At 30.6% G+C, this 15,733-nt stretch overlaps 1 protein-coding gene across 1 annotated transcript in view; it reads left to right on the top strand.

The window, feature by feature from the left end:
- Positions 1-15,426, top strand: part of LOC111617680 (dynein heavy chain 7, axonemal-like) — a 168,383-nt gene extending 152,957 nt beyond the window's left edge. The window contains exons 51-57 of the mRNA XM_023358964.1: positions 129-314; positions 3,229-3,366; positions 7,002-7,232; positions 12,734-12,886; positions 13,104-13,281; positions 14,679-14,782; positions 14,924-15,426. Of these exons, the coding sequence (XP_023214732.1) occupies positions 129-314; positions 3,229-3,366; positions 7,002-7,232; positions 12,734-12,886; positions 13,104-13,281; positions 14,679-14,782; positions 14,924-15,130 (1,197 nt within the window). The 3' untranslated portion in view covers positions 15,131-15,426. The remainder of the gene's footprint in view (positions 1-128; positions 315-3,228; positions 3,367-7,001; positions 7,233-12,733; positions 12,887-13,103; positions 13,282-14,678; positions 14,783-14,923) is intronic.
- Positions 15,427-15,733: the final 307 nt, after the last annotated feature.

Genomic DNA, 15,733 nt, shown 5'->3' with positions numbered 1-15,733 from the left:
TATCACCAAATGATTGCCTAAATATTCAGGCCATAATATGGTTAATTTTAATAATTAATGCGTAGTAATTTGCTACTAATTGTTAAAATTGAGCGATGAAACTTTGATTTAAAAAATTTTACTGTTAGGAAATTCAATATGATGCATTGAAATATCTGACTGGAGAATGTAATTATGGTGGGCGTGTAACAGATGATTGGGATAGAAGAACGTTAATAACTCTGTTGAATAAATTTTATTGCACAGAAATAATCAATCAAGAAAATTATTATTTTGATTCTTCTGGAATATATTATGCCCCTGTTGAAGAAAATGTAAGTGTACTGCATTTGATGTATTGATATAAAAAATTATGCATTATTATTTCATTTTTTTTATTAGAAAATAAGCATTGAAATATTCTATAAATTTGTAAGAAATTTTCAGAATACAAATATTGTTTTTTTAAAAATAATATGAATTGTATGGCTTTTGTTCAATCATGATCAGAATATCTTAAAACATTTTCATTAATCAAATGCAATAGCTAATGAAAACACCTTATAAATATCTAGTATTTTCTTCAGCTGTACAAATTGTAGAAATGCATTTAGGTTTAATTATGACAATATAAAGTATGTGTATATTTCAATAACTTCATACATATTTGGAACATGATCATGAAAATGTGGAAGCCAAAGATGTTTCAGGTTTGTAAAAGTGTTTCTTTTTGAAAGAATTTTGGCTTTCAGAATTAAGTATTTATAATAAGCATTTTATTTCTTTCTTTATCTTTCTCTTTTGTTTGATGTCAATACTGAACACAATAGAAATGGGTGAGAGGACTAGTGTTCTAATTTAATAAACAAGAAAGAGATAAAAAAAAGTCTGTGGTTAGACACCAAATAAGAGGGACCAAAATCTGAGGAGGACATGGAGTACATTCTGGATTAGATGGTCACCTTTGCTAGCAATTCACAAACTGTGAACTATATGAAAATAAAGTAACATTTCTTGAGACAAGCATAAGTCATTTGCATTTGTTTTTCCATATGGGAGGAAAATATTTTTAATAAATCTTTTGGTTGTATACTGTTAAAGAAGAAATCAAGTAAAGGCTTTGCCTTCACTCAAGATAGTGCCAGTGGTCCATTTTTTTTTATCGCCTATATTTGAACTTGTAGAGTCAGTTTTTTTCCATCCCATCTCACTTACTCCTTCCTTCATCTTTTAGTTTCAGATAAAAAATTGCATATATATTGATATAATTACTGTTTGGGAATCATTGCAGCCATAGCTTTCCTGATTCCATACTTATGTCTATCAATACATTGTCTACGAAGCATGCCTGAGTGAAATGTAATATGTAAATAACTTGATCACTAAACTTGATATTTTATCCAATATAAACAATATTGTATGGATTCTAAATACAGTTTACAACTGCTTACAAATGTAAGGGATACTGATAAAAATATTGGTATGCATAATCTATCAGTCTTTAATTTTTGAGATATTGATACATATATATTCATCTTACAGAAAGCTTGTGCAGTTTTTAATGATTACTTTCAGAAATATCCTAAAAGTTCCCATGAACAAAGAGCAATTCAACAGTTGTGGTTTTTGATAAATACTAAAAAATAACAAAATTGTGAATTAAAGCAAATTTATTTTGTTATATTATGACGGGGCTTCTTAAACTATGGGTCGCAACCCATAGTTTAAGAAGCTTATTTAAGATGCATAGTTATTTTCAATATTTTGCATTAAAATAATTTGTGAGAGTTTGAAAATGGCATGCTTTGCGTCATAGGTTTTGTGAGTTGCGCTTTGTGTCACTTCTGGTGCTGTGAGACAATGATTCAGCAACACTGATTGTAGTGTGAACTAGTGTAGTATTGTTGCTTTTCAGTGTATTCAGTTGTCTCTGTTCCATTGTAACACAAGAGTGAACTGTGGTAGTAGACGATTATTGTTTTTGCAAATTTTTATATATCTTTATTTTATATATATGGGTCGCAAAAAAAAATCACAATNCAATACTTTTTTTTTGGTCGTGAAAAAAATCACAATCATAAATGGGGTCGTGAATAAAAAAGTTTAAGAAGCCCTGTATTATGATTTAACTTTTTATGAGATTGCTGACAGGGAGAAAGAGGGAGGTTAATTCCTCATCTTGTTAAGATGAACAAGGGTGCAAAATGCAATGTGGGTACCATTGTCAACAAGATGTTTATTTGAAAATTATGCTTACACAATTCTGGTCAAGAACTTCTCTACATGGAGACAAAATATGGAAAGTTGCCATCATCAGTTATCAAACAGCGATCTGAGGTCCAACAGTAATCAGATGGAGTTTCGACAGCACTCAGATGGCCCCAGGGCAGACTGGCTAGAAATCAATTGTGGTTATTGGCAGAATGATAAAGTCCAAGACAAGAGGAACACAACACAGAGGACAAACAGGTTGAGCTAGGTTGGAGCAACCACCTTCTTGTCCTTGAATTTCAAGGTTTTTAAAGGATTTATTCCCAAAATTCTTAATTTCATTAGTCCTGATTTCTTCTCTCTACCTCCCAATTGGTCCTTTCCCATTTCAAGGTGAAATTAGATGACCAGATATGGCATGGGAAAGATCACTCTCTGTTAATCTATTTGACACCTTCGTTTGACTTCATCCATAAGTGTTGATTGAACTTTAAAACTATCACTTGTATCTCATGCAATGATAATTTTCTTGTTTTTATTAATTAATTACAATGCAATAGTCTTTGCATTGCAATGAACTATATAATGAACAAATAGTTTTTACAATGCAAAGAAAACATTTCCTTATTTATTTCCAAATATTGTCATGTCTATGATTATCAGAGTCAAAGCTTGATTTTCCTGATTGACATTCTAAACATTCCAATCCATTAGTTTGCATCAACTCATGCATGACCTTACAGGGTCAACCATACTGTTTATTTCATATTTTTTCTTAACAAAATGTTTTCTTTAAATAAATCAAATTTTTGTATGTTTAATAAGGGATTTGGACTCAGTCTGGAACCTCACATTTTACTTAATGAAAAATATAAAAGTATGTGCATATATTAATAATTACAATGTAATCTCTAAAATTTTTTTCTAAAAACCATAATGTAGCTGTAAATCTACAAATTTTAAATAATAAATGATAAATGATATCTTGAGTGTAGTAAATGTTTTCAATAATAATTATGTTATATATTATATTTTTAGTTTGAAGATTATATTAAATACATCAAAGCACTTCCTCTTATAACTAGTCCAGAAATTTTTGGTTTACATTCTAATGCAGATATTACTAAAAACCAAAAAGAAACTTTTCAGCTACTTGATGGAGTTTTTATTACTCAGGTAAGTAAATTTATTAGTTAAAAATCATATTTTACAATGATTATTTTTGTAAAATTATAACTTACATCTAGAATAAAACTTCCACTGAATTCAAAATATACATAACTAGTAGACACACAGTACAATCATACCACTGATATAGTCTGCAATATACAGTTCACATTTTATTAAATTCCTTTAACAAAAACAGATATAAATATTTAACTGCTTTAATAAATCAAAAAACTATATATTTTAAATTAATACTGTTGATTGGCTATGTGCAAGATAAATATTTAAGGAAAAATTTTATGATGTAATAATTTTAATTAAGAAAAAACACTTTGAAAGATAAAGTAGAATCATACTAATATAACTGGATGCACCACTATTATCATCATCTGGGATAGGAATCATTGTTGTCTCAAACAATTATGATATAAGCATGAAACTAATTAGGAAAGTATTTAATATATAAATAACTACTATAAAAATATAATCAGATGACAAGATTAAATCTTTGAAACATGAGACAAATAATGGTGGCACTTCTGGTTCTGGTGCAGTGTTAAACTGTATGATTGATAGAATATAGAACACACATTATATATGAAACTCTAATTGAGTGTGTGTGTGACATTTTTCAATGCTTATTCCTTTATATATATTTATATAAGATATTATGCATACCATACCAAGTATATATTTCTAATTAAGTTTTAATTTCTTGATATAAAATGTTTGCTCATTATATACTTTTTTCCTTCTGATAAGATATGTTTTCTTCGGGATTGATGAAGCTGTCATTTATATGTAATTACTAATTAATCATTTATAAATTTTTTAAAATTAGTTCTAATTGTAAATTTTTAAAGATTAAAATTTATTTGCCATTAAATAAATCAATTTTCTGAATACCAATCTTCAGCTATTATTTGAAATATATCAAAATACTTTATTTTGATAAAAACATTATATATAATTTTACAAAACTAAGAATTAAATATATTTTTACTGAATCTAAAAAATATATTTTTATAATTTACTATTTGGGGGGATGCTTTTGACAGTGCTGGCTGTTAATGTGTTTTTTTTACAACTTACTGTTATGATCTACAATTCAACTGTTATCCTCAATAAGGTCAATTAATAGCAGTCTTTTTCTAACATAATTTTGTACTTTTTACTTATTATTGGAGGAGTCCAACTTAATCCAGGCCCAATGTCTTGTACAGCACCTTCTTCCCGTAATAAAGCTTCACTTCTGCTGGTAAACATCATCAATCGCCAAGCAAACCAACATTGAAATTATCTTGACTGGATGATTATTTTGCATTGCAGGATATTTCTTCTCAAATATCTCAGAAGATTCTGTGTTTTCTTTAGAAACATTTTCTTACTATTTTATTGCAATTGGAAAAATTTTCATTGAAATTTGACTGGTTGTCTACTTTATATAAGGAGTATAAAGAACAACTAACCTTCCTGGAAGAGATGTTACCAAACTTTTGACTTTTAGAACTGTATGTATGGATAATTTTTCTCTTCAGAATTATTACATAGACTCCTATGTATAATGATTCGAAGAAAATAACATTATCGTTTCCAGTTTGCGTGATAAGGACAAAGAATTAGTTTAAAATGCTAACAGCTTTATTGAGTTGTTTAAAAGACAGAACAGGGAGTCTATTTCTTTTATTAACAGTTATCAAATATCAGGGACTCATCTGATAAAAGACTTATTTTTAAAAATTTAAAGAAAACTCACGAGTTGCCATCCTTCTTGCACATTAGATTTTTGATGATTTGTCATATAGATCAAGAATTGGACATAGAAAATTGTTGCCTTTTTTGCAGAAGCTAATCCTCTGAATAAAAAAGCATTTCTGAGAGCTGATTACTTGACAGTTGATAGTGACAAACTCACTTTCAGTTTAGAAACGAACTGCAGAAGATTAATACTTTTTTAGACAAATCCAACCAAAAGGGTTAATTGGAACAATTGCTAGAGGGATAAAACTTTAGTAATGAGAATATTGTCTTCGAATTGTCAAGGAACATTGGACTTGACAGTGAATGAACAAGAGTTTATATATTTTTAGTAAAATTATGATTTAGTTGCTTTTGCTGAGACTTGGCTAAGTAACTCATATAAACGAGTCCTTTCTTTGTTGAATCCAGATTTATTTTTATACGAACAATTTGCTAAAAAAACCAATTGGTTATGGTCATTCATATGGCAGTCTCATTCTTGCAATTTCCCATAAACTAGGTTTTTAGGAATTGTTGTTTGACTGCAATGATCTGATAGTAATTAGATTTAATTGCAAGAAAAACTTTTGTTGCAGAAAAAACTGCAGGAAGATTTACTGAGAAATTTTTCTCAGGGTAATATAGTTTAGGAGACATGAATGCTAGAATAGGCAAGGAATTGGATAATTTTTATACTGGATTTAATGCTAATGATTTAATATTAAACCAAACAGGAAAAAGTTTTTTACAATTGATTAAGTCATATGGACTACATATTTTAAACGGTCGATGTGCCTCAGACTATCTGGGTAAATTTACTTTTCTTTCAACAGTTGGTCTTACTGTTATTAAATCTATAATAGATAATGTAAATTTATTAGATAGATTATTAGAATTTAGAGTTCTTGATATTTTTAATTCTGATCATTTGGATTTACAACCTCTCAACCTCTGATGGGAACGACAAACAGGGTTCATGCACCAATGGAACACAAGGGAAAGAAAAAAAAATTGTTCCACACACAACTCTGTTTTTTTATACTTCTTGGGAGGAAGTCCTCCCTCCCCCATGTGACTCTTGCTGGCCAATCCAGATGTAAACTTAGTATAGGTCATTGAAAAGGCAATATCACCAAATGAATGAAGGGACAGAGGGAAAAAACAGAAGAGACAAAAATAATATATACATTGCAAAGCACTATAATAGTATTTTAAATATTAGTCAGATTTCCTAGTTTAAAAAATTTTGTAAAAAAATTTTTTTGATTTTCCAAAAAACAATTTAGGTACATGGTTTGGACATGATGTAAGAATATTTGATTTATTAAATCAAAATCAGCTAACTTTCTGTTTCATAACAATCTAATCAGATCCAGTGCTAAATAAATATAAATGAAGCCACACAATACAGTACATTCTCACTAATCACCATTCCATATATACAGATTACAATGTATGTATAGACCTAAATGCAATGAATGATACATGTTGCTCTTTTATACTGTTTCTTTTTGAAAGCAGCACACCATATTATTTTCAATATAACTTTTAATACTGTACATAGAAATGAAACCTGATTAAACAGGAAAAATGGGATGTGTGACACCACTAACAATTTCATGGAAACAGAAGTGCATAGGCAACCTCACTGGAGGTATGCTGGATAATCAAGAGTCTACTATATATTTAAAAAGTTGGCACCAATGTCCTATATATTAATTGAGAATTTGAAGTTCTAAGAATAATGGCTATGTTTTGTATTAATACTAGTTAGATTGAAATTCATCAAATAAACATTTTAATCTCTCTACACATTCTTAATATACAATAAATTAATCAAAACAAACTACTAGATTATTACAGATAAATGATAATTTCTAATTTTTTTTATTTAAAAAATACAGACTCATGGCATATCAGAAGGAGATCAGTTGGCTGAAGATAATGTATTGAAAATAGCTACCGACATTGTTTCTAAACTTCCAAAACTGTTTGATATTGAAATAGCAATGAAGTTGTATCCCATGTGTTATGAACAAAGTATGAATACAGTGCTTGTACAGGAAATGGAGAGATTCAATAGACTCTTAAAAACAATAATAAAATCATTAGATAATGTTCAGAAAGCTGTCAAGGTAATGCATTTTTTCATTTATTTATCTCAAAATTTAATACAAATATTTGATGTTAAACTATGAAAATCATAAACAATTCTTAGTAGTAATATCTTCTATATTGTACATTTAAAACCATAAAATAATCTAAGATAAATTATATTTCCTCTTTCAAAACATTTCTTTATTTTAAGTTAATTTTATAATTACAGAAAAACTTCTGGAGTAATATTCTTAAAATGAATGCTCAGAGAATGTAGATCTTAATTTTATCAAGTGAAAGATTAACAATTACATTCTTGTTCAGACAAAAAAATTGTTTTTACTTGTGTTGGGGTTATAACCCCAACAAAAGTAAAAAACAAAACTGTTTTGAAATTTAGACATTTTGAAAAAAACTTTATTGACAATAAAGGCAACAACAATTACAGATATCTCTTGCAAAACACAGTTTTGATTAACATGCAAAATTAATTGTGGCAATCCCTTTAATTAAAACATCTGCCTTCACCTAACACAAATATGTTTTTCTCAGAAAATAAGGTGTTGGAGAATTTTCTATTTTCATGCTGAGAGTGATTTCCCATACAGATTAGTAGTTTAGCAGTAATGTGTTAACTATCATAATTAATGTGATTCTTTGATTTATGCAAACAAAATATGAAGTAAATTGTTTACAAGCTTATTTTAAAACTTTTCAATGTCCACAGGTAAAATGCATATCAGGCATATTGTGTGCGCTTTTAAGTTTCGTAAAGGATATAATGCTATTCAAACAGTAAAAAATACTCATGTTGTTGGTGGGAAGATGCTCCTAAATGTGGTTTGAAAGTTTCATTCAGAAAATTTTGAACTAAAGGATACCCAAAAGCCATTGACAAAGAAATTTCAGAAGAAATTGTTAAAGATTGATGAATAACAACTTCTGAAGTTGTAACAAATGGTAGTGTGTCACTGACATAAGTGAAAAAACAATCATTAATGCATGCAGAACACAAACTGGATTGAGTATAATTTTGTCTGGCAAAGATAAGAAACTTTAACTAATTTAATTAAAATAAAATGAAACTTTACTCATTTTTTATCATAGAAACTTTTCTTAGAGATGAGAAGATTAAAATAAAAGTACAGTGGAACCTCGGTATATGACCATAATCCGTTCCTGGTGTTTGGACTTATACCGAATAGGATGTATACCAAACCAACCTTTTCCATAAGAAGTAATGTAAAAATGATTAATCCGTTCTCGTGTAAAAGAAATAGCTGGCTTTAAACACCTCGCTTTCCTGGGTAGTTTCTGCTTGATTTTTCATGAGACAGCATGTATCCTTTTAACTTTCTCGCAAATAATTTCTTCCGATACGCTGTCGCCGGCACACTGTTTTTCAGTTATCCAAAGCAAAAGCAATTTCTCGACACGATCTAATGTCTTCGATCTCTGTTTAGAAATTGATTTAACCCCTTTCGCAACGTTAGCAAATTTAATAATGTCTTTATTTTTCACAATTGTCGATATCATCGTTCTCGGAATATGGAATGCAACAGTTAAATCTCGTTAAATCTCGAACACGCATGCCACCTTCATATTTCTCAACAATCTCTTTTTTCAGTTCCGTTGTGATTCTAGTCATTTTTTTATTTTTCTGTTGCCCTTTTGCAATTCATGATTAATAAAAATAATAAAATGTTACTTACAAATTAAAATAAAAAGAAATTTAACAAAGTTATAAACCGTAGCACCGCTAACGTCTAGTCTAGTGTAGTACACGGATAGTGCTACTTGTTCATAGATGGCGCGTATAATTGAATTAAGTCGTATACCAAATAAAAGTCGTATACCGAGCAAAATTTGTTTCGTCCAAACAGGACGTATTCCGAATTGTTTGTATTCTAAAGCAGAAGTATACCGAGGTTCCACTGTATTTGTTATTAACTGAAAATTTAGCAGGTTGTGATTGTTTAGTCAAATGCTGAGGTACTACTGTATTTCATTAAAGCAATTTTGATGTACAGTACATGGCAGTATTGAGGGATTAATTAATCACATTAATCAAGGGATACCTGTAAAGTTCATCCTGGTAGGTAACCACCATCAACATAATTCATATCTTGATACCTTTGCTGCAATCTTTCGATCCTATAAGCATAGATTTGAAGAAAGTCTCAAATGTCAGGTATTGTTATCAAACTATATATTGACAGTATGGTTCTATGCGGGTACAAAATAGAGAAGTGGGCAAGTCTGGGCTATAAGGTAGATGAGACAAAATCACCCAGCCCAGATTTGGTGCCAACTGACTATTATCTAAGGTCATCTTTGTTCTATGTGCTGGTAGGATGTTATGGCAGTATCAGACTGTCAATTTTTGGACAAAGTTCTTTGATCTTGATGTTCAAATAATCCAGTTGTTTATAGTAAATTCTTTTATGATAGTGATGTTGATTTAAAGTGGCTCCATTGTGATGACACAAAACAAACCCAGATCACCACCTTCTGAACTATCAGCCTTTTGACATTTGCAACAGTTGATTGACCTTTGTTCATCCACAAACACTTTAACAAATGCTTTGCAGATGAGATCATGAGCATTCATTGTGTTGTGGCTACTTTTGGAGTAAAAGTACAACAGATGAATGTGTTCTTTCAAAAGTTTCATATTGTCAGACATTGGCCAATGAAATGTGTGATGAAATGTCCTTTGGTTACTCTATTTATATACCCACATCAAATGTTCTAGAGCATTTTTTATATTCAATTATAGATAAAAAATTAAAATGTCTAAATTTCACCTTTACAACCTGATACTTATTGGAATTCTTCAAGTGTCATCAAAATCACTGAACCTAGAAGATATTCTTGTTCAAATGCACCATATATAAATAGACAAGGACTGTGAAATTACTCTTATATCTTCTTAACTTCATTCACAGTTCCTTATTCTTCCTCCAACAAAGTCCCCAGTGTTGAACATATCCACATCTGTTTCCCTTTTCTTCTTGTTTCCAAAATATCTTCTCTTTTGTTTAAACTTCACACTTTTTTCTGGTAGTCCAGTTACCTCAAGGCATAACTTCCTGAGAGAGAGGGAGACCACCACTGAGAGTTACTAATAGGAGGAATTACCATAGGTAGAAAGATACACATGTCCAAAATTAAAGCAAAATGCAGAAATGAACAGCCTTCTTTGAGGCATTCCTGATAAGCTACTGATGTATCAAACACTTCTTCATTGTTAGTAGTCCTAACAGCAAAATTGTTTCTGACAATCATCTATGTGTACAGTGCATTACACTTTGTTGCGCAGGTGCACTGCTATCATGTCTCATTTGCATGACACTTGCCTGATATGTAAATCAGCAAAGTGCCATCTTATGATGTAAGTTTCAGCTAGTCACATTTTGTGTTTGCTGCTTTAATTTGGACACCAATGTATATATATATTTACACTATACCTTTCTGTAAATATGGTCATTATTAAAATTGTTTCATTTAAGATCAATACAGTTTGAAAGTGTGGTTTTCCATGAGGGAGGATTCACTACAATATTTTTTATTTGACAAAGTAAATGAATTTTATTTCCTCAATGCCTTCGGATACGTAAATTTTGCAATCCAAGTTGAATACTCATTATGCTACCCTTTTGCTTCAACCTCAGCACATATTCTGTGGGTTCCATCCAACGATTAATCTAATAAAGAATGAGTCTCTCTTGTTTCTCCATGTCGCCAACCTCAAACTCTTCAGTGGTGGTGCCATCTGCCACCACGAAAGATCTTTTATTTAAAAAAAAACTAACTAATTATATGATCATCAGATTATTTGCTTTTAGTCAATTAATAGTAATTATAAATGTTTGATGTTTTAGAACTACATTATTTAATTACTAAATAAATTTCATAAAAGTATAAAAAGATCTGAAAACATCCACATAGGCTTCAATGACCACTTCCATATGCAACATTCTGAACAAACTTTTAATACAAATAAATACTAAAACCTATATTTTATATATAGTCTCAGTAGATTTAATCTCCTTTTTTAACTTACTGTAATTAAAAAAGAAAAAAGGAACAATTGGAAAATTGCAATAAATTAAAAAATCTATTGAGGAAAATGTTAAAAATAACATGGTTAAAAAAAAACCTTCTTGAATGTGATAAGACATTTATTATTAGTGGAACACAAACATACATACATATCCTCAGGCACATAATCCAAAAAGGGATGAGTAGCAGGCAAAATGAGACTACAATCTTATAAATCATTCATTCAGCACTGCCTTGTTCAGACATACAGGGTATTTCACAGCCTCTCCACAGTTTTTTTTGAATAACTTTTTTGAAAATTGAATTTTTTAATGAAATTTTCAGCAAAGATAGATGATGAAAAAGGAAATTAATGCAAGATATTTTCGAAATGTCTGCCCTCTGTCAAGATGCAGTAGCGCAGTCTCTCTTGAAAATTAGCAATCGCATTACTACAGGTCTCAATGTTTTCTCTCATCTGACTGAGAGTGGTAGGATTATTCTTGAACACCTGATCCTTCGTGTATCCCCAAAGAAAGAAGTCTAGTGGACTCAAATCAGGGCTGTAAGGTGACCAGGTGAGGCCACTTACAGAAAAAATCAGATGTTTTGAAGCAACATGCTTTTGTGATAGAAGCAATTCCTTTTTGCTCAAAGTACCACCTACAAAAAATTGAGGCTGAAAACTATGCAGTTCAAAAGTTATTCAAAAAAAATTTTGTGGAGAGGCTGTGAAATACTGTACTGTACTTATGCCTCTTCTAGCACACTTCACTTCCTCACATTTTCTTTCTGTCTCAACACCTTATGTTCTTTCAGATACTCATCCACATGTTCCAACTGCTTGTGTTCTCCCCTACCATGCTTTCCCATGTACACTCTTTTCAACAGTTCTTTTTCATTCTCTCAATGTGGCCAAACCATCGTATGGCCAATTTACTCATCTTTTAAACATACTCTTTCACCCCACATTCTTCCAGCACTTGTTCATTTCTCATAGTGTGTGTCATTATTTCTCTTCACATTCCTCTCAAATACCTCATCTCACATGCAGTAATGCAACTCCTGTGACTCTTCCGCCATACCCTAGTTTCACTACATACATGAGCACAGGCATCATAATACTCCCACACAGTCATTCATCCACCACCTGCAAAAATTTAGCTGGTAAGTTTAATAACATTGGTATAAATGACAAAATTATAAGAAATGTCTACATTAACAAAACACATGCTACTCAAGACTGATCCCTATGAGGTGCCACAAATAATAACTAGATAATGAGAAAAACTGAGTCATTAGAGAAGAAAGTCTCTGATTCTGTTTTGCCTAATATTGTTAGAAATAATGCAGATACCTAACTGATTCATTTTGCTATTAAATATAAAAGTTTAGAAATGTTAAAATCAGATTTTAAAAATCTATATATATTGTATAAAATAATTAAAGATTTGTGGTATCATGTAGTAAAACTCATATATAACTATATTTATAGGGTTTGATTGTATTGTCTTCAGAAATCGAAAGAATTATGAAAAGCATATTGAATGGAAAAGTTCCGGAGCTTTGGATGTCGAAATCTTATCCTTCTTTAAAACCTTTGGGTAGCTACATCCACGATCTACTTAACAGAATTGAGTTTTTACAGGTAGAATATTAAATTTTTTGAGAATACTACATTATGGCAAAAAATAATTTAGTATATATGAGATTTTCATCACTTATAATTGACCTCTATTAGATACAAAATATTCCAATTATTTGATAACAAAAATTTTTATTATTATATCATTTAATAATAAAGGTAAATAACTAAAAATTCAAATAAATTTTAGATGGTCTTTATATATGTTTATAAATTTCAGAAATGGTATACACGAGGACCTCCGGCAGTATTTTGGATTTCTGGTTTCTTCTTCACTCAAGCTTTTTTGACTGGTGCCCAACAAAATTACGCTCGTAAATATGCCATACCAGTAGATCATCTCACTTTTGATTTTATTATACTGGAGGACAAAATTTATGAAGAACCACCGATTGATGGTATAATTTATTATAAATGTTGTTAAAATCTTAGAGCATTTAAATTTCATGGAACACTGACATGATAAATTTTCTAATAAGTGCACTGTGCAAGATTTTTGGTGCACCCCTTGGGTGTGACTATGCAGATGCAAATTTAGTAGCAAGCAATATAGTTCTTGCAAAGGAAAACCAAGCACAAGCGAGAAGCAAGAAATCTTGTCGAGAGCAAATTTCTGGCTTTTGCAAATATCTGACAAGGTTTGGTATTTATTGTGTCTCGCTGAATACTGTGCATGTGCTTTAGCACAAGTAGATGATGGCATCTCATCTTTTGTCTGCTGTATATATAAAAACATTTTTGTTTTTTTTTCAAACTATAGATATACAGTCATATAAATTCTGTTTTATTAACAAATTATTATAAAGTTCTTTATCCTTTTTCTGTTTTTAATGAGTAGGAACACTATTTTCATTTTCTTTGTGTGTGTGTTCATTATGAAGTAATACTACTAGAAAAAAAAAAAATGTTTTTGTTATTAGAAAGTGTCATAGTCAAACTATTTCAATTTTTACTTCCTTACAGTGCAATAATTCATGTTTCTTTGTAACAAGTTCAACACAAACATGTGACATCGTCATCTCCACATAACTTTTGCTTGCATTGGTGCAGTCGTACTGTACTTAAGAGACGACATTTCTTGCTCTTGTTCTCACTTGCATATGCATAGTCACACCCTTAGAGTAAGTGACACTGTCATTAGCAAACCAGGACATAGTATAAGAATTTGAACCTCTCATAAGACTAAGAGAAAACTTTCATTGAAAACTAAGAACTATAGTAAAAAGAACAAATATCTCTCGTTAACTGACAACTGAAAAGTTGCATTATAGAACAAGCCAATGACGTTTTATAACATACCAACAAAATGTTGCCAGCCAGGAGATACGAGCAGACCAAATTCTGCTGTATGAACTACAGTAAGATAGAATGGACAAAACTTGGTATGAGATAAAATGTCTGGCTTAGGTGTTGCATTTTAATAAAAACAAGACACAGAACTGAACAAGAGTAAATGTAATCAGCCTACTGAAAACTTTTAATATAACAACAACAAATGGAAAACAGAAACTTTATTATTATCCTGATGATTACTTTTTCTAAATGGACTGAGGCAACATTTCTAACATAGTATTTCCTTTATTAGTGTTATTTGTTTATAACACTACACTTGTTTAACAACTATTATTCCAAATTGCTTTTCATTTTTCAAAACAACAAAAACAGAATATAAATATTCTTTGTCATATTTGGTGAAATTTTAAATTTAATATTTGATCTTGACTATATTATATATATATCAATATTTTAAACATTTATTTTTACATTTTGTACAAAATTTGATTTTTATTTTTAGGTGTATTTATCAGAGGATTATTTCTCGAGGGAGCAAGATGGGATCACGAGATCTGGGAATTAGGAGAATCAATGCCTAAAGTTCTTTATGATAGACTACCTGTGGTAAGATTGATGTAATTCTGAAATATATATATATATGTTAGCATATTGCTTATTCTTGTTGATATAATAATTACATAGATTTCTAATTATGCAATTTAGCAAAATTATCTAATTAGATTTTCTTATGGGAATTCACAATAGATTTGGCTCAAACCTGTGAAAAAGGACGAATTGAAAATGTTTCCAAGCTATGAATGCCCAGTTTATAAAACAAATGAGAGGAAGGGCATTCTTTCGACCACGGGACACTCGACAAATTTTATTGTCGCCATATTGTTGCCGAGTAGCATGCCACAGGAACATTGGATATGCCGGGGAGTCGCATCACTCTGTCAATTGGACAACTGACTCCTGCTTAAATTTATATCTGTAAATTATGTAAAAATTTCCAAAACTTCTGATAACCTTTAACAAATAATAAAATAAAAAATAAGAATTCTTTACCAAACGTTTTCTATTATTAACTTTAAATTAATCTTGAAATAACTAACCAGCCATACAATTGATTCTTCAACTATTTGTCAGGCCTGAGCCCAAATAAACAAGATGGGTGGAAAAAGCAATGGTAAACTACCCTATAAAAACCCCTCACCAATACACACCACAGCAGTAGCTTAAATGGTTACTAACAGTGACACCTTTGTAAAGTTTGGCAATCGTGTGTGATTGGTCAAGGGCAGTGGTGATATTCAGCGGGTTCGCACAGGTTCGGCCGAACCCGTTGTTAAACACACATAACATTTCTCAGTGGTTTTGTTTCTTTTAAAAAATATATTAAAATATACGTATTATACTCTGTAACACTACTAAACTAGAGCCTTATACCCTGTTCGCCTTGGTGCAATCTCCATAGACCGTTTCAATCTCGACTGAAACGAGGTTTAATCGTGATCGACTCAAGAGAGTTCTTGAAACTAGGTCCAGTCATACGCGAGATCCCACAATCCCACG

The sequence above is a fragment of the Centruroides sculpturatus genome, unplaced genomic scaffold (genome assembly GCF_000671375.1).
Source record: "Centruroides sculpturatus isolate CEXI.00-Female unplaced genomic scaffold, Cexi_2.0 scaffold1464, whole genome shotgun sequence".
In the NCBI taxonomy this organism is placed as follows: Eukaryota; Metazoa; Arthropoda; class Arachnida; order Scorpiones; family Buthidae; genus Centruroides; species Centruroides sculpturatus.
Note: the sequence above shows the minus strand (reverse complement) of the source record. Positions and strands in the feature narration are given on the sequence as shown.